Source organism: Notolabrus celidotus, chromosome 6 (assembly GCF_009762535.1).
Source record: "Notolabrus celidotus isolate fNotCel1 chromosome 6, fNotCel1.pri, whole genome shotgun sequence".
Taxonomy (NCBI): domain Eukaryota; kingdom Metazoa; phylum Chordata; class Actinopteri; order Labriformes; family Labridae; genus Notolabrus; species Notolabrus celidotus.
In genome coordinates this window covers 36,082,731-36,105,469 of record NC_048277.1, presented here as the reverse complement: position 1 = coordinate 36,105,469, position 22,739 = coordinate 36,082,731, and the positions used below count along the sequence as shown (strand labels likewise).

Sequence of the window (22,739 nt, the reverse complement as noted above, 5' to 3'; positions counted from 1 at the left end):
ATTTAATCATCGGTCCACCCATCCATCAATCCATCCGTCCATCTATCCGTCCATTCTTCTATCCATCCATCCTTCCATCTATCCATCTATCCATCCTTCCATCTATCCATCTATCTATTGATCAATCTATCTAATCATCCATCCTTCCATCTATCCATCTGTCCATCTATCCATATATCTATCAATCTATACATTCATCCATCCATCTTGCAGAGTTGACAGTTGTTGAAAGAAAGGACACATCAGATGAGAATTAAAAGAAGTAACAGTTTATTTAAACTCCACATTAATCCAAAACACTACTTCATCTTTACTGTGTAACAAACAGCACATGTGGGACTGTGAGGTAGTGTTTATCCCTTTAGACCTTCATCATACATCCTGTCTTTCTCCAATAATCATTTTCTTAAACAGGATTTTTCATTGATTAGTTGAAATTGCAACTTTTTTTTACTTCTTTAACAAACAAACAAACAAACAAACAAACAAACAGACCCTGAACCATGCACTCTGGACGTCCTGAGGACTCAGAGGCTCTGAAACTGAATGACTCCTTTAAGGACCGGTCAGACCACCTCGTACTCAACAGGAGCATTAACTGACTCCAGTCTGACGGAGCTGTAATCGTCTTAAGTGTCCGTTTTACCTGAATCTTACCTTTTAACAGAAACCATGCTTTCTTTAAAGAGCTCCCTAAAGTCAACAAGGCGGGGATTCATTCCAACTTTACAGCATTTAACTGCCAACAGTCCCCCTCTGTACAGTGACACACTTAACGATAACACTTTTCATGAAGTCAGATGAAAGTTTGGCACTCTAACAACAGTTTTATTCACTTAGAATCCGTCATGAACGTAAAGAACTTTCATAAATAACAAATAAAGTCAGAGGATAGAGCAGCTGTCATTCTACTCGTGAGCTTCTCTGACACTGTATCTGAACAGCAGCACACGCTTCCTCAGTCCTAAGTGCCTGACTCTCTGGATTTTCTTTACGGTTGCTCGGCTGTGAATCTCAGCTTGGTCCCCGCTCTGTGGCCCTCTGGCTCCGGGTGAATAGTCCTGAAGGTCAGGTTTATTCGCGGGCCTCGGTCGTGGTACTCTTTGGCCACTTGATGCTGCCGGAGACAGAGACACAGGCAACTTTATTGTCACTGAACCGCAGCTCAATGAAACATCCTTCCTCAGTGGCAAAGTGCTAAAAATAGTGTACAGTCATGGCCAAAAGTTTTGAGAATGACACAAATATTACATTTTCACAAAGTCTGCTGCTTCAGGGTTTTTAGGTGTTTTTGTCAGATGTTTCTATGGTATAATGAAATACAATTAGAAGCATTTCATAAGTATCAAAAGCTTTTATTGAGAATTACACAGAATTCATGCAATAAGTCAATATTTGCAGTGTTGACCCTTCTTTTTCAAGACCTCTGCAATTCTCCCTGGCATGCTGTCAATCAACTTCTGGACCAAATCCTGACTGATGGCAGTCCATTCCTGCATAATCAATGCTTGGAGTTTGTCAGAATTTGTGGGTTTTTGATTGTCCACCCGCCTCTTGAGGATTGACCACATGTTCTCAATGGGATTAAGATCTGGGGAGTTTCCTGGCCAAGGGCCCAAAATCTTAATGTTTTGTTCCCCGAGCCATTTTGTTATAACTTTTGCTTTATGGCAAGGTGCTCCATCATGCTGGAAAAGGCATTCTTCATCACCAAACTGCCCTTGGATGGTTGGGAGAAGTTGCTCTCGGAGGACGTTCTGGTACCATTCTTTATTCATGGCTGTGTTTTTAGGCAAGATTGTGAGAGAGCCCACTCCCTTGACCGAAAAGCAACCCCACACATGAATGGTCTCAGGATGCTTCACTGTTGGCAAGAGACAGGACTGATGGTAGCGCTCACCTCGTCTTCTCCGAACAAGCCTTCCTCCAGATGCCCCAAACAATCGGAAAGGGGATTCATCAGAGAAAATGACTTTACCCCAGTCCTCAGCAGTCCAGTCCCTGTACCTTCTGCAGAATATCAGTCTGCCCCTGATGTTTTTACTGGAGAGAAGTGGCTTCTTTGCTGCCCTCCTTGACACCAGGCCCTCCTCCAAAAGTCTTCGCCTCACTGTGCGTGCAGATGCACTCACACCTGCCTGCTGCCATTCCTGAGCAAGCTCTGCACTGGTGGTGGCCCGATCCCGCAGCTGTAACACCTTCAGGAGACGGTCCTGGCGCTTGCTGGACTTTCTTGGGCGCCCTGGAGCCTGTTTGGCAACAATTGAACCTCTCTCCTTGAAGTTCTTGATAATTCGATAGACGGTCGAGGTGCAATCTTACTCGCTGCTATAAACTTCCCTGTTAGGCCCTTTTTGTGCAATGCAATGATGGCTGCAAGTGTTTCCTTGCAGGTAACCATGGCTAACAGATGAGGAACAATGGTGTCATGCACCATCTTCCTTTTAAAGTGTCCAGTCACTCAATCATGACAGATTGATCGCCAGCCTTGTCCTCATCAACACCCACACCTGTGTTAATGTGTGTGACACCTGTGTGTCATTGAAATGATGTTAGCTGGTCCTTTTGTGGCAGGGCTGAAATGCAGTGGAAATGTGTTTTTGGTGATAAAGTTCATTTTCAAGGCAAAGAGGGACTTTGCAATTAATTGCAGTTGACCTGATCACTCCTCATAACATTCTGGAGTATATGCAAATTGCCATTATAAAAACTGAAACAGCAGACTTTGTGAAAATTAATAGTTGTGTCATTCTCAAAACTTTTGTCCATGACTGTACATAAACAATAACGGAGAACATGCATGAGATGAAGTGCTGTTTAGGACTGTGGTGTATAAGATGCTGCATGCACATCCATGTAAACACAGTACAGACATGTAAACAAAGAGGAGAAATATAAACATATTTTGAGCAGTTAAAGAATATAAATAATGAGGAGTTACTGATTTGTACAAAGGTGGAAGGGAACAATGATAGAAGTACTGCAGGAAACAAAAATTAGACATTAAACTGTGAACTCTGACTTAAACAGCCTCTGTGTTTACTTCAGAGCAGCAGCAGGGACATTTGTGCCACTAACATTTCATGTTTTCTACTTTTGCAATGTGGGTTGTGTAAAGATCCTGATAAATTCTCTCTTGGGTCTCGTATAGATCAAGTTCTACGAATTATGGAAACAGAAAAACAACATTTTCTGCCAACTTAAAGAGATACAAGAAAACAAACAAGCATGACGACACAAGAAAGGGCCAAACAGTGAGAGGAGTTTGCTTCACCGCTGACCTCTGACTTCTGCACAAAGGTTAACCAACAACACGTCAACATTAAACAAACACTCTTTCTCTTAGTGTCTAATATAAAATAAGAAATGCTGGAAGGTTTCCTCTCTTTCATGCTCCCCTGCACATTCTGCATGCTGCCCAGGATCGCCTAGTTTTCCACTTTAAACACACAAACACACAAACACACACTCCTCCCTCACCTACATCTGAAAAGGAGGTCAAGGGTTGGCTTCTCCACATCAGTGCCAAAAGAAAGAGTCTGGAACAGGCAGCAATAACCCGCATCCCTTTTCAAAACAAAGCCCAGGATTGACAGGCTTAGTTAAATATTTAGCACTTGTTTCCAAAGCTTTCTAACAGAGCCCGGAGGTTTCATTAGGCGGGCCGGGACTGCAGTCACTGAGGCGGAGAATTAATGGATGGTGTGATCTTTCTCAGGGTGGATCTTTAAAGCGGAGATGAAACCTTTGCTGGGATACTCAGAGAGGCAACACCATAAAACACATGTGACCTTTTTTCACTTCTTCCTCTGCTCCACTTCTTTTACTCTCTCCTTTACATTTCCACCTTCGTTTTAGTGAGTTCTGATGTAACATGCTTCATATTTGATGTTTTCTTGAATAACTTCTGTTAGATCATTTCAAAAAAAGGGGAAACAAAATCAAGTCAGATGTTTAGAAATCATCTCCCTCTATCCCTCTCTCCAACACGGTCTCAGCAGATGTGTGTCTAACATGAGTCTGGTCCTGCTGGAGGTTTCTGCCTGTTAAAGGAAGTTTGTCCTTGCCACTGTAACTTGCTAAATGCTGCAAAGTGCTCTGCTCATGGTGGATTAAGATGAGATCAGACTAAACTCAGTGACATATATTTGGTGTTTTGCTGCGTTAACGCCACTGATCCTACTTTACAGCCTTTGCTTTTCTCTTCTATCAGAACAGCAGTCCCTGTAATCATTACAGCTTCTTCTAGCTGCCTGATCTGACCCCTGCCTCACATGCCAGCCATAATAATCTTCTCTTTTGGCACCTGCATAAAGATTAGAATCATAATCCAGCAGCTGTTTTCTTTGCTCCTCACTCTTCTTCATTTAACCTATAAGTTTAATACACGACGGGCCTGATGCAACTTTCACTTTAACCTCTCAACACTTGAAACAGAGTAATCTAGAGTGTCTGATGAAGCTCAAAGTAACTTAGATATTAATCATTTTTGGACAAAAATGTTAAATTCGAGGGCTGTCAAAGTTAACACGCTAATAACACGTTAATGAAAATTCCCTCTAATTAACTACAAATTAAACATGCGATGTGTAGTTAACCTTTACAAGTGTAAAGCTGGACACTTTAAGAGCTCATAGTGCTCTATAACCCCTCTAGAACACTACATTCCCAGCATGCAGGCCTGCTCGTCATACCTAAAGTCTCTAAAAGTAGTATGGGAGGTCGAGCCTTCAGTTATCAGGCCCCTCTCCTTTGAAATCATCTACCAGTCAGGGTCCGGGAGGCAGACACCCTCTCTACTTTTAAGAGTAGGCTTCAAACTTTCCTTTTTGGTAAAGCTTATAGTTAGAGCTGGATCAGGCTTGGACCAGGTCTTAGTTATGCTGCTATAGGCTTAGACTGACACACTGGGATCCTGTCTTTCCCTCTCTCTCCTCTCTCTGCCTGTCTCTTACTTTAACTCTTCCTGTCCCATTAAAGTTACTAACCATAGACCTTTCTGGAGTCCCTGAGCTCCCTTGTCTCGTAGGTTCCTCTGGATCTCTGCTGCTGTGGACGTTCCAGACTCCAGCTGCTACAACTACTACTATCCGTCTCACCACTATCATCTCTCTCTCTCTCTCTTCATCTCCCTCTATCCATCTCTCCAACACGGTCTCAGCAGATGTGTGTCTAACATGAGTCTGGTCCTGCTGGAGGTTTCTGCCTGTTAAAGGAAGTTTGTCCTTGCTACTGTAACTTGCTAAATGGATTAAGATGAGATCAGACTGAGTCCTGTCTGTGAGATGGGACTGGATCAAGCTAAAAAGGTCCACTCAATATTAGTTTTAGAATAATGGCCAGGATTATATCGACTAGCTAAATGAAATAATGAAGCCAGGTTGAACAAACAAAGTCTTTCTGGAGTCCCTGAGCTCCCTTGTCTCGTAGGTTCCTCTGGATCTCTGCTGCTGTGGACGTTCCATACTCCAGCTGCTACAACTACTACTATCCATCTCCCCACTATCATCTCTCTCTCTCTTCATCTCCCTCTATCCCTCTCTCCAACACGGTCTCAGCAGATGTGTGTCTAACATGAGTCTGGTCCTGCTGGAGGTTTCTGCCTGTTAAAGGAAGTTTGTCCTTGCAACTGTAACTTGCTAAATGCTGCAAAGTGCTCTGCTCATGGTGGATTAAGATGAGATCAGACTGAGTCCTGTCTGTAAGATGGGACTGGATCTGATCCTGTCTTGATGTTGGGTCTTTGTTAATAATAGAACATAGAGTACGGTCTAGACCTGCTCTGTTTGAAAAGAGTCTTCAGATCACATTTGTTGGGATTTGGTGCTATTTAAATAAAGATTGATTGATTGATTGACATTTAAAAAAACCATAACAAACAAAATATATCTGGATTTCTGAGCATTGATATGTGTAAAGGCAGATTATGAATGAATATGTGTGTGTGACCTGTGTCCGTATTGAAGGTCCTACGGGGTTATTGGCGTTCTTTTTCTATTTAAGGTAGGAACCTTTGTTGTGTGGTCAGGTGTTCCGCCCAGAAAGGTGAAACAGTTTTTGACCGCTGAAGCAGCATGGTGCTGCGGGAGTTATGTCTGGATGTTCGTTTGTGAAGTATCATGTATTGGACACTATTGGAGCACAGATCACAGAAATAAACGGACCAAGAGTTCAACATGCAAATATGACTCAGACTTTCATTCATGAAGCACGGTAATTCACAGCGCCTCAATTAGGTATTCCAGGTGCAGCGCCTCAGTGGCTTAAAGCTTTGGCTTGGCCTCTACAACATGATTACAGTTAGTCCTCCAGAGTCTATGACTAGAGCTGCATCCCTGGTAGGAGTCTGTTCTTCATAGCAGCAGGCTGCTGTTGAGAAATAACAGACCATTGCCATGAATCCACCAATCAGAATCAAGTGCTTAAAGTCATTTAAGAAATAATGTTCAATGTATTTATATTTTTATATAAGTTTAATCTACATGCCAGAAAGTCATCATAAACGCAGAATTGAGCAATCGAGACCAAAGCTATTAGATGCACCAACCAGCCCTGATGGGGATTAGGGCTGTCAACGAATATTCTAAATTTGAATATATATTCGAATATTTAAAAAAAAACGTAGATTCGATTGTGAAAATTAATATTCGATTGTGGAAAAAAAACACATCGGCGGCTGCTTTGCGAGTGGGCGCACTGCATGACGGGTCAGGGACAGGTCACAGGAGTCACACATGCACAGAGTAAAGCAGACGGCAGAGAGAAATCTTTCCATCCCCGGATCCTCAGTGAGCTCTGAACGCGTCTTTTTCTCCGCTGGGAGTATAGTGAATAAAAAGAGATTGGGCCTCTTCACATGTGGACTGTCTGATCGGCACTAACCTCTTCACATGTGGACTGTCTGATCGGCACTAACCTCTTCACATGTGGACTGTCTGATCTGCTCTGGCCTCTTCACATGTTGACTGTCTGATCGGCACTGGCCTCTTCACATGTGGACTGTCTGATCGGCTCTGGCCTCTTCACATGTGGACTGTCTGATCGGCACTGGCCTCTTCACATGTGGACTGTCTGATCGGCACTAACCTCTTCACATGTGGACTGTCTGATCGGCACTGGCCTCTTCACATGTGGACTGTCTGATCGGCACTAACCTCTTCACATGTGGACTGTCTGATCGGCACTGGCCTCTTCACATGTGGACTGTCTGATCGGCACTGGCCTCTTCACATGTGGACTGTCTTCTTCACATGTGGACTGTCTGATCGGCACTGGCCTCTTCACATGTGGACTGTCTGATTGGCTCTGGCCTCTTCACATGTGGACTGTCTGATCGGCACTGTCTTCTTCACATGTGGACTGTCTGATCGGCACTGGCCTCTTCACATGTGGACTGTCTGATCGGCACTGGCCTCTTCACATGTGGACTGTCTGATCGGCACTGGCCTCTTCACATGTGGACTGTCTTGTGTTTTTGGCAAATAACCTGTCAGGCCTAAGACCCTACATTGACAGTGGACTAAAAGAGCCAGACAATCAGTGACACTGGGATAAAATGCAGTCTTTCCTCTTTTTTTATACAAGGGCCAAGAATGTAAGTGGACTACTTTTTCGTTTTTAACTTTAACTTCAGTTAATGTTAACATTTGCTTGAATCACTGAATGAAGCCTGCCTATATTAGGGACAAGAGTGGGGACCTTTAATTGCTCTCACAAGTCTTGTTCAGCACTCACTCAGTGCATTGTGCACAGAGAGAGGGGGGCTAGTGAGCGAGCGAGATGTCTACAGTCTTAAAAGTGTTACGGTATAGACCATTAGGTCATTTACTTGTTTTGTAATGTGTAGGTATGTTTTAGCCATGTTAAATCTGAAATCTCCTTATTATTGACATAATGCTCAAATATAGATATTGGAATGGTTCGAACCTATGGGTATTTTTTAGAGCGAATATTCAATTGTCATTTTGGAGCAATTTTGACAGCCCTAATGGGGACCAACCATAGACTGTATGATAAATGGAAGTAGAGTTTTGAAGCCTATTGTCGGTGGGTGCCATATTGGAAATGCTGAACTCAACCTAACTTTGTCTGAGCTAGTGTGAGGTAAAGAGGCGGGCCTTTAGCCTTTACGCTAACAGCTACAGGGTGCCCGCCTGTCAATCAAGCCAGGCATGCCCTTATTTGGGCAAAACTCATAAGTTTAATATCTTCAAAAAAAAACGAGTTATAAAAAAAATTCACCTATAGATAGAGAAATGAGCTACTCCGAGCTAAAGTGTTTTTTGAACCAGGCTGTAAACATGTTTATTTCTGCTGTAGAGATCATCTTCTTTGAATGGGTGTGTATGTGGTTTCCAGTGTTTCTGCAGCCAGCCTCAAGTGGACGCTCGAGGAACTGCAGTTTCAGGCACTCTGTTTTCTCACATCTCTAAACGTGAAGTCCTCTAAAGGCTAAAGAGATTCAAACTATTGTACGTGAACTCTGAATGTTGAGTTTGACCTAATTGCTTCCATCAGAAACCAGCTGCACACTCACTCCCTCTTTCATCCTCCTTCATGCGCTCATATAAACCTGTCCGCTGCCTCCATTGTGAAACAAATGACTCTCATTATGTTGACGCTCTGCAGTTCTCTCCAGCCCACTCCATCCATTCTCGCCACCTGTCGACGCGGCGAGGAGGAACCTGAGGGCTTGAATGCAGGTCGGTCCTCTCACGTGTGTCGAAAGCACTTACAGTACACAGACACACACATGAACACATGAACACATACACAGGCACGCAGGAGCCGGGCAGGTGAGTTAGGTCTCTACCTGACCTTACCCAGCTTGTCTATTTACTCTTCAGTGTTTACTCTAAACTCTGAAGGTTAATTAAGGAAACAGTTTGTGTGTTTTTGTTTTGATGATAGTTCAGGAGAGCTTCGAAGAAAGTCTGTTTCTATAACTGAACAAATAACTTCTGTGTTTTTTTACTATTTAAAGAAATGTTTTCTTTTCTTTGGATGTAAACATGACAATAACTGATACAGTGCATGAGAGGGGAGCTTTAAGGTCGTAACACACACATCACTGCAGTTTTCAGAGACAAAGTACAGATGTGATTATAACTTTAAAGGTGACATATCATCCAAAATCGACTTTTTAATGGTTCTCTACCTGAAATATGTGTCCCTGTCTACAGACCCCCAGAGAATGAAAAGAATCCATTCTGCCCCTGTTCTGATTTTCCACCTTTCTATAAATGTGTGTGAAACCAGCCGTTTCAGACTTCAGTGTTTTTGTTACGTAACAATAATATCCGGTCTGTCACGGAGTCAGAGCTCGGAGCTTGTTCAGCCCATAGACTGTATAAAATACAACTCAACCCCTCCTCCGTTTTTCATTACCTGCACACATGTGTGCTAACAAGGAGCTTAGGAGGGAGGCATGCTAGTTGTAGGCTGTCTTAATAAACACAAAGGTCGGTTTTACTCCCCACGTCTGCAGATTTGAAGATCTAGTGGATGATTTTTAGTTTTCATGGATACGTGCTAGCGCTAGTTAGCATACCCACATAGCTACATGTTCGTAGCTGTGTACCAAGACACACGTCGACATACTGACAAATAAAACAACAAGAAACACTAAATCTGTGACCAATGGTTCAGAAAGGTCCTGCTGCAGGCGCCTCTCCATCAGGATCAGATTCTGGATCAGATTCAGAGGGTTGAAGTAACAGGATCTGTGAGCAGCCTTGTATATTCAGCCAACATGTAAACATTAGATCAACGTGCTGGAGAGCCGAGGCACATCCACTTCCTGAGGGGGCGTGGTCAGAGGGAAAACAGACCGTTCTGAGGAGGACTGAAGAAGAGGGTTTTTCAGGCAGACCAAAATCTGATTTCAAAGTGTTTTTTTGAGCATAAACTTTAAAGACATGTTTTGGGGACCTCTTAGACCAATATATGTTGATGAAAAAAGCGTGATATGTCACCTTTAACACTAAGAGAAAGTAGGACTCTCTTTAAGTTTCTTAAAAATGGTTTTTTAACATTTTTGAACAGTAAGATCGACTTTCTGGATGAAGTTAAATGTTTTCAAAGAGCAGCGTTAAATTGAAGAAATGTAGTTTATAGACTACTACTGCTATTATTACTAATAATAACAAAACAAATAAAATAATAATAATAATTATTATTATAATAACAAAACAATACTAATAATAATAAAAATAAAAATAAATAGATAAATAATATTAATATTAAAGCATCCATTTTTAAATATATAAACTACCAGTCAAAAGTTTGTACACACCTTCTCATTCAATGGTTTTTATTTATTTTAATTTTTTTTCAACATTGTAGATTAATACTGAAGACATCAAAACTATGAAATAATCTGGTTTTGCCATAATCTGGATTACAACAGTAGTCAAATAGGGCTATCCATCGTGTGCTAACCCTACCTCTGAACAACACAACTGATGGTCTCAAACACATTAAGAAGGCAAGTCATTCTACTAATGAACTCTTGACAAGGCTCATGTTCATTAGAAACCATTCCAGGAGACCACTTCATGAAGCAGACTGAGAGAAACCAACAAGTAAAAGTGCAAACTTTGTCAGGTCTGACCTCAAGAGGAGAAGAAAACAACTTTTAAAAAGTTGGGTTGTTTGTGATGCGTTCAAGGGAGTCAGGAAATGTAACCTGTAAGCTGATTTTTACTGTTTTACAACACGGATCTGTCACTCAAGTTTTTGATCTATAATGGTTTATTAGCTGCAGTTGGATTTTATCACAGTGTCTCCTCCTGCTTTTGCTCTCCTTACAGACTGTTTTTCCAAAGCTGGTTGATTCATCAGTGTTACCCAGACTACAAAGATACAACAAATGGAAACCAGAACTTGTCTAATCTTAAATTCCAGGCCCTCAAGTACACTTGTTGATGTTGAATCTGTAAACAGAGATTAGTTTGGTACAAACCTCAACAAGTGCCATATCAACACAGTTTCATTTGTTTGGGGTTTTGAAACATTTGGGAAGGAATGTGAAACAGAGATCATCTTTCCCACTCGTCAGGAAACCATGCTCCAATCATAAAATCTATCCAAATGATTGTGTTGTGATTTCTTTTCATTCTCTTCGTGTAGAGTCGGGTTTATAAGGTGTGAGGTGAAGTTTCCTGTGATAAATACTGAAGACTGTTGGGCATCAACAGAGGAAAATTCAGTCAGTAAAAGTCATAAAACACAAGGATGGAGACGTAGAGCACTCAGAAAACCTCTCTCAGTCAGAAGTCCTACCTTCAGGTCATGAGGTGTTAGTCGAGGTGCTTACCTGCCAGTCGTCTTGTGTGGCTCCTGACATCAGCAGAAGCGTCCCGTGACCCAAAGGAACCCGGATCCGCTCCACGTAAGTGAAGTCTCCATTTTCCTCCTAACACAAAATCAAATAAACTCTCCATTAACACAAACACTCTCAGACACACTTGGTACAATGTATATATAATATAATGTATCATGTCTCCTACCTCTTAAGAAATGTGTACTATAACACTTGAAAAGACCGACAACTGTTAAACACAGGGGTCTGAATACTCTGCTGACTCTAAACCTGAGACCTGACTTCAGCCTCCACTCTGGCTCCAGTTGTTCTCCCTGCCACCTGTCAGTAATCTGAACTGATCTGCCATTTTTTATAAAGACTTTCAGAGGTGTTCTGCTTTGTTCAGCATCTGTTGGAAGGAGGAGACAGCCTCATTTAAACACCACAACAACACTTTTTAAGACGGCTAAAAATCTAACTCTTGTGAGACCTCTTTAATGAACACCAGGAGCTGGATTTGTGGTCAGTGTTGTGGAAAAATACTAGGAGGCTTTTTTTTCCTGAACTAACGTGGTTCAGTCCTGACGCAGTGTGTTAGTAAAATAAGAAGGTGATGCCAAGATATGTAGCAGTCGAGGCAGGATGTACTTTCTAAGTTCTCAGCTTCTATATTAGTTCTGCTCTGAGTACAACTTTATTAATGTATTAGGATCAGGAAGTAAGACACTTCAGGTATCTTGGCCTAAAGAGAAAGTTTTAATCTATTTTCTTAGGCTTTGTATCGCCTTTCTGATAGCTCTGTAAAAGCTCTACATAATCACAGCTCAACATTTTTATTACTTATCTCAGGCAGGTGTCTTTAAAGATACTCATTTCAGCCTCTGTCTGAAGCGCTTCATTTGAGCTACTGTCTCTTTAAGAACGCCCCAGCATTCCAGAACCCTTCATTCTGGAACCCAGCATTGAACAACCCAGCATTCCAGAACCAAGCATTCCAGAACCCAACATTCCAGAACCAGGCATTCCAGAACCCTGCATTGTGAAACCCAGCATTCCAGAACCAAGCATTCCGGAACTCAGCATTCCATAACCCAGCATTCAAGAACCCAGCATTCAAGAACCAAGCATTCCGGAACTCAGCATTCCAGAACCAAGCATTCCAGAACCCAGCATTCAAGAACCCAGCATTCCGGAACCAAGCATTCCAGGACCCAGCATTCAAGAACCCAGCCTTCCGGAACCAAGAATTCCAGGACCCAGCATTCAAGAACCCAGCATTCAAGAACCCAGCATTCCGGAACACAGAATTCCGCAACCCAGCATTCCGCAACCCAGCATTCCAGAACCCATCGTTCCAGAACCCAGAATTCCAGAACCCAGAATTCCAGAACCCAGCATTCAAGAACCAAGCATTCCAGAACTCAGAATTACAGAACTCAGCATTCCAGAACCTGCATTCCAGAACCCAGAACTCTAGAACCCAGCATTCCGGAACCCAGCATTCCAGAACGCAGCATTCCCGAACCCAGAATTCCAGAACCCAGCATTCCAGAACCCAGCATTCCAGAACCCAGCGTTCTAGAATGCAGCATTCCCGAACCCAGAATTCCAGAACCCAGCATTCCAGAACCCAGCATTCCGGAACCCAGCATTCCAGAACGCAGCATTCCCGAACCCAGAATTCCAGAACCCAGAATTCCAGAACCCAGCATTCCAGAACCCAGCATTCCAGAACCCAGCGTTCTAGAACAAAAGCAGTAAAGATGCGTGGAGCTTTAAGACTAAAGTTCTTGCTGCTCGGATGAAAGTGAATCTGTAAACTCCGCCCATGACAGGAGCGAGTTCCCTAATCTTCCCTCAGCCATAGTCTCACCGGTGCAGGCTGCTTGCGGAGGCTGAACACTCGGGTGTCCCCCAGACTGAGGGAGGCGATGTTGGGCTTGTCACCTAAGGACGCCTCGTCATCACTGTGCCAGCCGATGCTGTCATGACCGTCCCGGTAAAGGTTACACAGCAGGGAGTTGAAGTTGCATCCTGTCGCCTGCTCAATGGCCTCACGAAGGGTTAAGAGTAATGGATGCCACTATGAGAGGAAACAAGGAGAGAGAGAGATCAGTAGATGGATAAAGAAGAAACAACAGAAATACATACGCATCCAGGGTTAGTCAATGTATATTTTCTGATATCCTAGAGGTATTTTGCGTTTTCTAGATTTTCCATTAAAATATTCCTGTTTTTTTTATTTTAAGGATATGACTGGGAATGTTTTCATTGCAAATAACTGCAGATATGACAGGGGCGGAAAGTGGAACAGCAATAGGCTGCACTTTTTCTCAACCAAAACAACCTATGTGCCAAAATACTTGTATTGTACTTTATAAAATGTTGCTTTTACGATAAAACTGAACGACTGTGATGTGTTCTTATTTAACTTTTTCATCATTTTTTTTGTTATTTCTTTCTTTTTTTCCTACTCAATATGTTCAGTTCCACAACCATACATTGTTATAAGATTTCTTTATGTTTTAATACAAAAAATTAAAAGTCAACAATAATAATATAAATACAAAAAATACCAAAAAGTAAAATTTTTATAAAAAAAACAATAAAAAGACCAATAATACTATTACTACTACTACTAATAATAATTGCGCTATCAATACAAGTAACAAAATGCTTCCCAAAAACAGTAAAAAAAAAAAAAAAGACACTAAAAGCAGAGAGGTAAAATGTTGAAAATTTGAATAAGTTTACTAAATAAAAGCTTTATCATAAAGGTGAGTCTTGAGTAGTGAAATAAAATTAGGGACTGATTCTGTGAGTCTGGCTGTCCCACAGTCAGGAGGCTCTGACAGCAAAGGCCCCGTCGCCTTTAGTTTTCAATTAAAGTGTCAATCTTAAAAAAGATTGAAAATACACAACAAAAGGAAAGACAATATTGTAGTAATACATCAAGCAAAGAATAACTAAATATTCTGAAACAAAGATCCTAAGAGTCGAAGGTTGTAACAGGATGATCTCACCTGTGTGTTTGGAGCCATGGTGGAGCGAGCGTACGTATAAGGCAGCTCTCCGTACCAGCAGGTCAGCCTGGGCTCATCGTACGCCTCACCTGAACCAACACACACAAACAAACACACCTTTATTAGGCATGCACTGATGTATAGGTAGATATCAGCTCGGCTACTGCTAAAGAATGAACTGTGCACCTATGTGAGTAACCGACTTTAATCTGAGGCTGGTTTACCTAACTGCTGATTCAGAGAGGTTTCATTATCGGGCAGAAGAAGTCAGCTGCTGGACAAACTCTGATTTGCTTTCATGGTCAGACTTGATGATAATGTCAGAAGTGAGGGATAATACAAGGTCTCTGAGAAAGATCAGTGACATGCAGTCTATACATCAAATCTCTTCGCTCACTAGAAAAACAGACAAAGATTACCTAAGGCGTTTTTCAACTGCAGGAACTTTACCCCTGAACTAGGGACTTTACCCCTGAAATACGTGCGTTCAACCAGAGGAACTAGGGTCTAAATCTAGTTCAAGTGTAGATAATCTCCCCCCTGAAAAGCCCCCGCTTGAGGGGTAGTACTTTTCAAAGGTCCTGGGACTTTCGGTTGAACGTGTCAGTGTTTGTGGAGTTTACACAGTTGTTGAAACACAGAGGGAGTTCCTGGGAATGCAAACTAGTTTAGTTTTTATTAAGATTTCATAATACTATTCATTATAATTTTTTTCCTCCATACGTCACTGGCCTGATTTGCACAATCTACCCGGGACTTCAGCCCGCCGTCGAAAAGCAGACAACAATAGGGGCACAGGAACCTTTTAGTTCAGGGTAAAGTAGTTCTGGGGGCTAAAAGACCCCGGAACTCTTGGTCGAAATGCACCTCAAGTGTTGTTTTAAGCATCGGTGCAGGTTTTCACAAATCGATGCATCCCTAATCTTAACCTCAAGAGCACCAATTTAGACCAACATCAGGGTATATTGCAGCCTTCATCTGGAAACGACACCGTTTAAAATGCTTATAGAAATTAAAAAATGCAAACCATATATCTTATATTTACTCACAAAGAGTTTTCATAAGAAACATTGGATTCAAAGTGTCCTGAGAAGTTACGTGTGTTTGGTCTCCAGGGAATGAGTCAGGTAGTAATTTACACTCACATGAATACAAATTGCTTTGTCCTTGTTTCTGCGTGTTGAATCCATTAACATTATTCACTACAGATAAAAGAAAGGCTCTCGTACTCGTCTCTGTTTTGCTCCAGTAATTGGGTCAAGGCAATTTTCAAAACAGAGAGGATGGATGGAGTTTGCTTTTCTTTCTCTGAATGACAGACACGCGAGAACGCAGAGCGCTGACGCAGGTCTGACCTGAATGTATTCATCTCCACACATATACAGTGATTACCTGATCCATCATTAGAGTCTGCTCGAGCAGCAGGTAAAAGAAGGTAAACATCTTTATTCATACTCTCTCTCTGTTATCTGTTGTGGTCTTTGTGCTTCTCTGGGAACAACCAGCTCTCTTCCAAGAACTAGATTTCTGTCGTTTGGCCAAAACAAGCTGAAACCAAAACAAACCGCTCCGGCAGCCTTTCGCTTTTTATGGCTCTAAATTATTCAGGGACTCTGGGAGTAATCGTTTAAAACATGTGTGGCCATTTATCAAGTCTCAGAAGCCTTTCTATTTCAGTACAGATATGCTATCAGAGGAAAATATGAACAAACTCTTAACCACTTGATGTCGTTTAGAGGCCTGAGCAATGCTCGGAAAAACCGAGTCAGAAGGGGATTTAAAACGCGAGGAAACAAATGACCAAGGATGTAGGAGAGGTGACGGCTCAAGGCTCCTTTTTTTCCACTACTTCCTCTTTAACACAAACATCTCAGTGACTGTGTTGACAGTCTGAGGAGTGATGGGTTGAGATTACACAACCTGCAGCTGTGAAGTGTGGGTGGAAATCATCTTGGTCGCTTGTCTTCATCGTGCTGCTCCTCTGCCGCGGAGCTGTCGCAGAGTAACACACGAGACGGACGAGAGCCAGCTGACGGAGAGAGGCTGGCCGGGGTTCAACGAGCTCACTGTATATAGTCTGTCTGCGCACAATGTGAGTTATTCTTTCCTTTCACTGGGACACTCTTGGCCTTTGAGAGACTTGTGCGAGAAGAGAGTGGCTGGAAGGGCTGCTGTTGACAAGTGTTGTGCTGAAGTCGAGGAGAAACACTGTTAAAAGTGTTGCTACAACACATTCTTGTTTGCAGCTGGTGCAGACGATCACACTCTCCAATGACTTTCTAGTCTTTCTTTCTTTATTTAACCAGGTAAGAGACTCATTGAGATTTAAAACCTCTTTTTCAAGAGTGACCTGGCCAAGACGGCAGCACAAAATAGGTTACAACATACAAGCACACAGTCTTTGTCAGCATCATTGAAAGGCATCAAACATAAGAATGACACACTCCTCTGTGACCTCTTCACCCATCAGAAAAGCAGCTGCGTGAGGAAACCCTGCTCATCCTGCAGGATGCATCACAAGATCACGTTTCTGTCTGCTGTTTGTCTGCCCTTGGTACCCACCCTGTCTGAAGTTTGTCTTCTGGGACCAGGGAAGTTCTGCGAGCAGCTTACTGAACATCCAGTCAGCCTCTTCAGGGGGGAGAAACCCAGGCAGCAGCTGCAGGCTGCACAGATACAAAGACAGAACACACACACCTTTACACATACACACTAAGTCAAGGGCAGCTTGTAGCTTATGTTTGTAGTTTTTGTACTTTTTTTGTCTGAGATGAGGTCTGAGGTGAGGTAGCCTAAAGGTCCATGAGTCTAAAGCCTCAATTGAATTCCTCTTCCTGTGATCTGGACACCACTGACTCTTTAATTAACACAATACATTCCTAAAATAGTACAGAAAATGATGCACCATCTACTCTTTAGATAACACATTAAATCCCCCCCAAAATAATACAAAGAAAGATGCAGGTACTCAGGATTAAAACTTAGAAAGGAATGTGTCAATGTGAGAAGAGTGAGTTAAACGTGCAGACGGTGCAGCATCCTCTTTCAGTGTCACAGCAGTGATTGATTAAACTCAACCAGCACCAACTAAAACCATCTGTAGTTGGAGTTCTGATCAGATCTGACTCCTTTAGAGCGACTCTGTGAGACAGGTTAACCTGAAAACAGGGTGAAGAGTCGGCCATCGTAGTGAGGAGCGCTGCTTGCTTTTGTTAACTGTGTTGATAACTAAAGCTGCATATTTCACTCACAGTGTGAGTCTCTCCTGGAAGCGTCAGTGATGTTGCGCTCAGTTGCTAACACTTTCAGGAACACTTGTGTATAAAGTTACAAACAGACTTGAGAGAGTACTTCACTCTGCTGCTCTTCTGTAACCTTCACGCAGCTCATCATCACAGCCTGAAGTGAGTTATGATATGATGGTTTGCAGAAATGATCAAATATGGCCACAAAGCGACTCGACCGTCAAACAAGCCGTTTCTGACGAAGTAAACTGACCTCTGTAGTGTCACCTAACGATAACAGAACATCTCAGCTAGAGAGTGGGAGGAATCTTAAGATGTTATCCGGCTAAGACTCGCAGAGTTCTTCCTTCCTTTCATCTTAAAACTTGTAGATAATTTTCCTGCTCTCCAGAAATGATGTTGTTCTTTGCAAAGGGACCCTTTAGCACAAGAGTAGACACTGAAGAAGTAAATTAGATGAATGCAGCATCATTCAACCAGAACACATGTCATATATATCTTGCCATGTGTGCAACACGTGTTGGGATTTATTCTGTCTCACTTCTGAGTGTCCTTTGAATACAGTCAAGAGGTATTACATTTAGAAAGAGCAACAAACACGATTGTGGATGTGATGACTGCCACCTAGTGGACTTCAAACTCAATCACAGATGTGTAACCCTCACAAGGAACTGCTTTGGTACTTTCAGACACAGACATATAAAGAGTAGACGCCGCATCGACTGCTACTCCCTATTGGCACTGACGAGCCGTGGGGCCGCCATCTTGGTCCAGTCACCCGCTCCACTCAGTGTAATCTGTTTGGCAGGTGCAATTAAGTGTCAGCACATTTAATCCATGTGAAGCACTTCTTGCTGCAGGCTTGTTCGTATGAAAGCTGCTATCAGGGTTCCCACTCTTTTCCAGAGATCATTTTCAGGACATTTCCAGGACATTTCCAGTGATGATCAAGCTGGTATGACAGTCTAAATGTAGTTCCTTATTTAGTTCCTAAATAGTCTAATATGTTCCTCTCAGTGGAAGTCTACATTGAAAGACGTGCAGTCTATGGCTATCCATGAAATCATCGCTTACATGCTTAAAAATGATGGCAAATTAATCATAGAACAATGCAACCACAGATGTAAAGCACTTCACTTTATTAGTGCAACCAAGCAACAATGATGGCCAACTCTCAGCTCAGCTTTCTCTTTTCTCAAAAAATATAAAATGAGCTAAGTAAAAAACAAAAGAGCCAGCAAAGGAATCTGGAAGCTGCCTTACTGAAATAAATAAACAATAATAATAATCAGAGGATCAGTGCATAAATTGACCTAAATAGAACTGAATGACAAAAATGGCCACAAATGTTGAATGGGGATGTGTTTTGTTTTTTTATCCTTGTCAGGTCCATGTCAATTTTCCAGGACAATCTGTGATTTTCCAGGACATTTTACTTTTTCTCCCATTTTCCAGGTGTTTTCCTGTACTGGAAAACTGGTCAACTGTTTTCCAGGTTTTCAAGGTTTTCCAGGACGCGTGGGAACCCTGTGCTATAAACCAAGTTGAGTTGAGATACATGTTGCTTCCATATGAATGAGCATTCAGACTCGACTCACCTGGACACTCCTGAAGGTCCGTAGCTGATCTCATGATCCCCTGCCTTCCTGTTGGGAGCAAAGCAATGTTTGTGAGCCAACCTGAGCAACGGAAACCAAAACAAAAGTCTGACGAAGAGGAAGTTTAACTTACTCTATCACCTTCTCTGGAGGAACTTCTCTGACTGACTGTAATGAAACAAAAGAGTGAGAGAAAGAGAAAGTGAGCATATTTCTTATTTATAAAAAAAGTTCATTGTAGTCGAGGTGAACCGTCTACCTTTGAAGGCTGGTGAAACTCAAAAGTATTCTGGGTTTTCGGTGGCCCACATCCCCAAGAAGCAGGAGCTGTTTGGGCATTTCTAGGCTGCTGGTTCTTTGGGACAGCAGCTGTAAAAAACAAACGAACAAAACAAAAGAAGAATGGTTGATTTTTGTAGTACAAGACATGTGCAGTAATGTACCAGACTTAAGTATTCATGGCTATAGAGTCTAATAGAGTCTAATATAAAGGTATGTAATGGCCTTTGAATCACCTGCTGGTCCTGAGTGTTTGGGTAGTGGTTTGGCCCAGGAGCCCTGGACTCTGGCGCGCTGACGCTTGTCTGACATCACATCTGTGGGGTGAAGAAGGAAGACAGAAGCTTTTATCACAACACAAACAAACTACAAACAGCACCTCAGAGCAGACACTTCATATTTTTAAGGCAAACCAATTCCACGGACAATAAAGGACAACCACCTTTAACTCTTTCATCTATATCCAATGTACACATACCATTATATGCATGCATAGGCCACTATGGCAATAAAAGGGGTGGATGAAGGCGCCTACACAAGACTCATGAGCATCTGTTTCATTTCTCTCTCTCTCTCTCTTCATCTCCCTCTATCCCTCTCTCAAACACGGTCTCAGCAGATGTGTGTCTAACATGAGTCTGGTCCTGCTGGAGGTTTCTGCCTGTTAAAGGAAGTTTGTCCTTGCCACTGTAACTTGCTAAATGCTGCAAAGTGCTCTGCTCATGGTGGATTAAGATGAGATCAGACTGAGTCCTGTCTGTAAGATGGGACTGGATCTGATCCGGTCTTGATGTTGAGTCTTTGGATCTAGACCTGCTCTTTTTGGACGGAGTCTTCAGATAAAGTTTGTTTTGATTTGGCGCAATATAAATAAAGATTGATTGATTTTCTCAGGTAGTATCATATGCAGGATTTTATCTCTTTGATCTTTTGATTGTTTAAGCCTTTTTGTATAATTTATATTGTTTCATTTCTTTAATCTTTGGTGTCTTAACTTTTATATCTTGTTTTATTTCTCACATTTCACATTTATTTTATTTTATTGTATTATTTTTCTCCTTTATAAAGCAATCTGAAAGGTGCTATATAAAGGAATGTATTTTCTATATTATATATATTAATATCACTCAAATACCAGAAGAAAAAAACTAGTAATCATCCCAAAAAATTAAAATGACTACATAAATAAATATTTTATTCTATTAAAATACGAAATTAAAGAAATACAGTCCATGGTTAAAGCACAATGTGAATTTAAAGCCATATTAATAACCTTTAAAGAAAATTAGTAACAGATATAAATGTGTTGAATGTTTTATTTTAGCTGGTTAGCTAACGTTAGTCTTATTAAAACAAACTGGTGTAATGCTAACGAGTTAGCATCTATGTTAAATAAGCTTAGCCTGCATTCATTCACTTTAATAAACCTTATTAAAATAAAACTTAAATTAATAAACTCTGTGACAAAAGATGAATAAAGTATATCCACGACTTACCAAACTGTACAGCGAGCAGAAATTACTGAAAGTTACACAAGCTAGAAACATGTAATGTGACAGCCATGTACAATGTGTCACACAAAAACAAATCCGACCCGGAACTGAGATTCGGACATACGTTCCGAGTCGTAACTCGTTCCTCTCCGCCTAAAAGACAGGAGTTAATCAGATCTAAATCATAGTGTTTGTAAGAAATAAATAAATCACTTACCTTGATATATTATCGAGGAACTTAGAATTATTGTTATTATGGGTGTTTCATTGTTCTTATATATTGTATTTCAGAAGGAATTATACATTTTATATATTAATAATAATGATAATAATACTAATAATAATACATTATATTTATAAAAGCGCTTTAAAAGATTCTCCAAGCGCTTTACAGGAAAATAAAGTTATACAATAGAAAAGCAAAGGAAAACAGTGCAAAAAAAAAAAGCAAAGAAAATCAAGGCAGCAAAATAAAACAAAACAAGAAACAATAAAACAAAACAAACAAAAAAATAATCAATCAATTATAGTTTAAAAGCCTTTGTAAATAGGTGTGTTTTGAGTCCGGATTTGAATTTGGTGATAGATTATATTTATTTATGTTGCACTTTTCAAAACTGGGTTACAAAGTGCTTTACAAATAGGAAAGAAACTAAAAGAGAAATGTGAGGAAGACAATGAAAAAAATGCAAATATAAAAAAAACCAATAACCTTCAGGGAGGTGAGAGCAAGAAGAAGTTAAGATAAAACAATGTTGGAATACTAAAAACAACAAATTATTAAAGATGAAAACAATTAAAGATCAGAAATATAAAATTTTAAGATATTAAAAAAACAAAAAGAATAAATACTGCCTGATAAATTAAAAAAACATCTGAAATAAAACACGCTCAGGTGACATCTCCTGTAAAAGCACATCGATGATGATGAGGATGAAGAGGTGGCCAATCTGATCTCCTCTGGGAGGTTGGAACTCCACCACATTTATTTATCAGGTATTACATGTTTTTGTAAAGACTGTGAGTGTTTTAATATCAAAACCTATGACAGACTTAATTATAAAATTGAATATTTACATTTATTTTAATGTGTTCTAGATTGATGAGCACAGAAAATACTCTAAAACAACATTATGTAGTGAAATTATAACTACACCTTTAAAAAATGACTTTGTGCCTAATTAATACTTCGACTTTTTTTCCTTAAAGCACATTTTTTCCTTGTAACTTGACATAAGCGAGTTCTTCTAGCACCCATATCCATATCCTTGGAGGGTCTATTTTGCCACTTGACAATTATAAGCTCTATTACATACAAAGGGAAAAACGTAGATTACACCTTGTTACAGAGTATTTCTATGCATTGTCTCAGTTAAGTACACTTTGTTTTAATAATAATAATAATTATTGATAGGACTGATATAGCACTTCTCTGAGTACTCAAAGATGCTTTACACAAAGTGTAAAAAAATAAAAAGTGAAATAAATAGGACAAAACAAAGACAGGGATGAGCAGGGAGTATATGTTATGTGTTGTATGCTTTTATAAACAGGGAGGTCTTGAGGTGGTTTTCAATAATTCCTGTCATTTACGCAATGTATTTACTTTTTATAGGGCCCAAAATATAATCTGAAAGTCAGCTTGACTTGGGTTAAATTTAGGAGTATCATGACCTGACTGACAGAGAATCTTCACAGACGTAGAGGTGAGTAATAAGTGGTTTCGATCAAGCAATGATCTGAAGTTTTCTTCCTTTTCTGGTATGATCTGAATCTTCTTGAAGCTGTTTTTATTA

At 40.9% G+C, this 22,739-nt stretch overlaps 1 protein-coding gene across 1 annotated transcript; it reads right to left on the bottom strand.

Moving 5' to 3' along the window:
• Window positions 1–253: 253 nt before the first annotated feature.
• alkbh3 (alkB homolog 3, alpha-ketoglutarate dependent dioxygenase) lies at window positions 254–21,063 on the bottom strand. Its single transcript, XM_034686574.1, has 10 exons — window positions 20,947–21,063; window positions 19,687–19,767; window positions 19,431–19,540; window positions 19,305–19,339; window positions 19,172–19,219; window positions 16,891–16,994; window positions 14,329–14,417; window positions 13,179–13,388; window positions 11,318–11,416; window positions 254–1,117 (listed from the first exon to the last, which is right to left on the bottom strand). The coding sequence occupies exons 2-10, from the start codon at window positions 19,760–19,762 to the stop codon at window positions 992–994; spliced, it is 897 nt and encodes a 298-aa protein (XP_034542465.1). The 5' UTR covers window positions 19,763–19,767; window positions 20,947–21,063; the 3' UTR covers window positions 254–991.
• Between the last annotated feature and the right edge of the window lie 1,676 nt (window positions 21,064–22,739).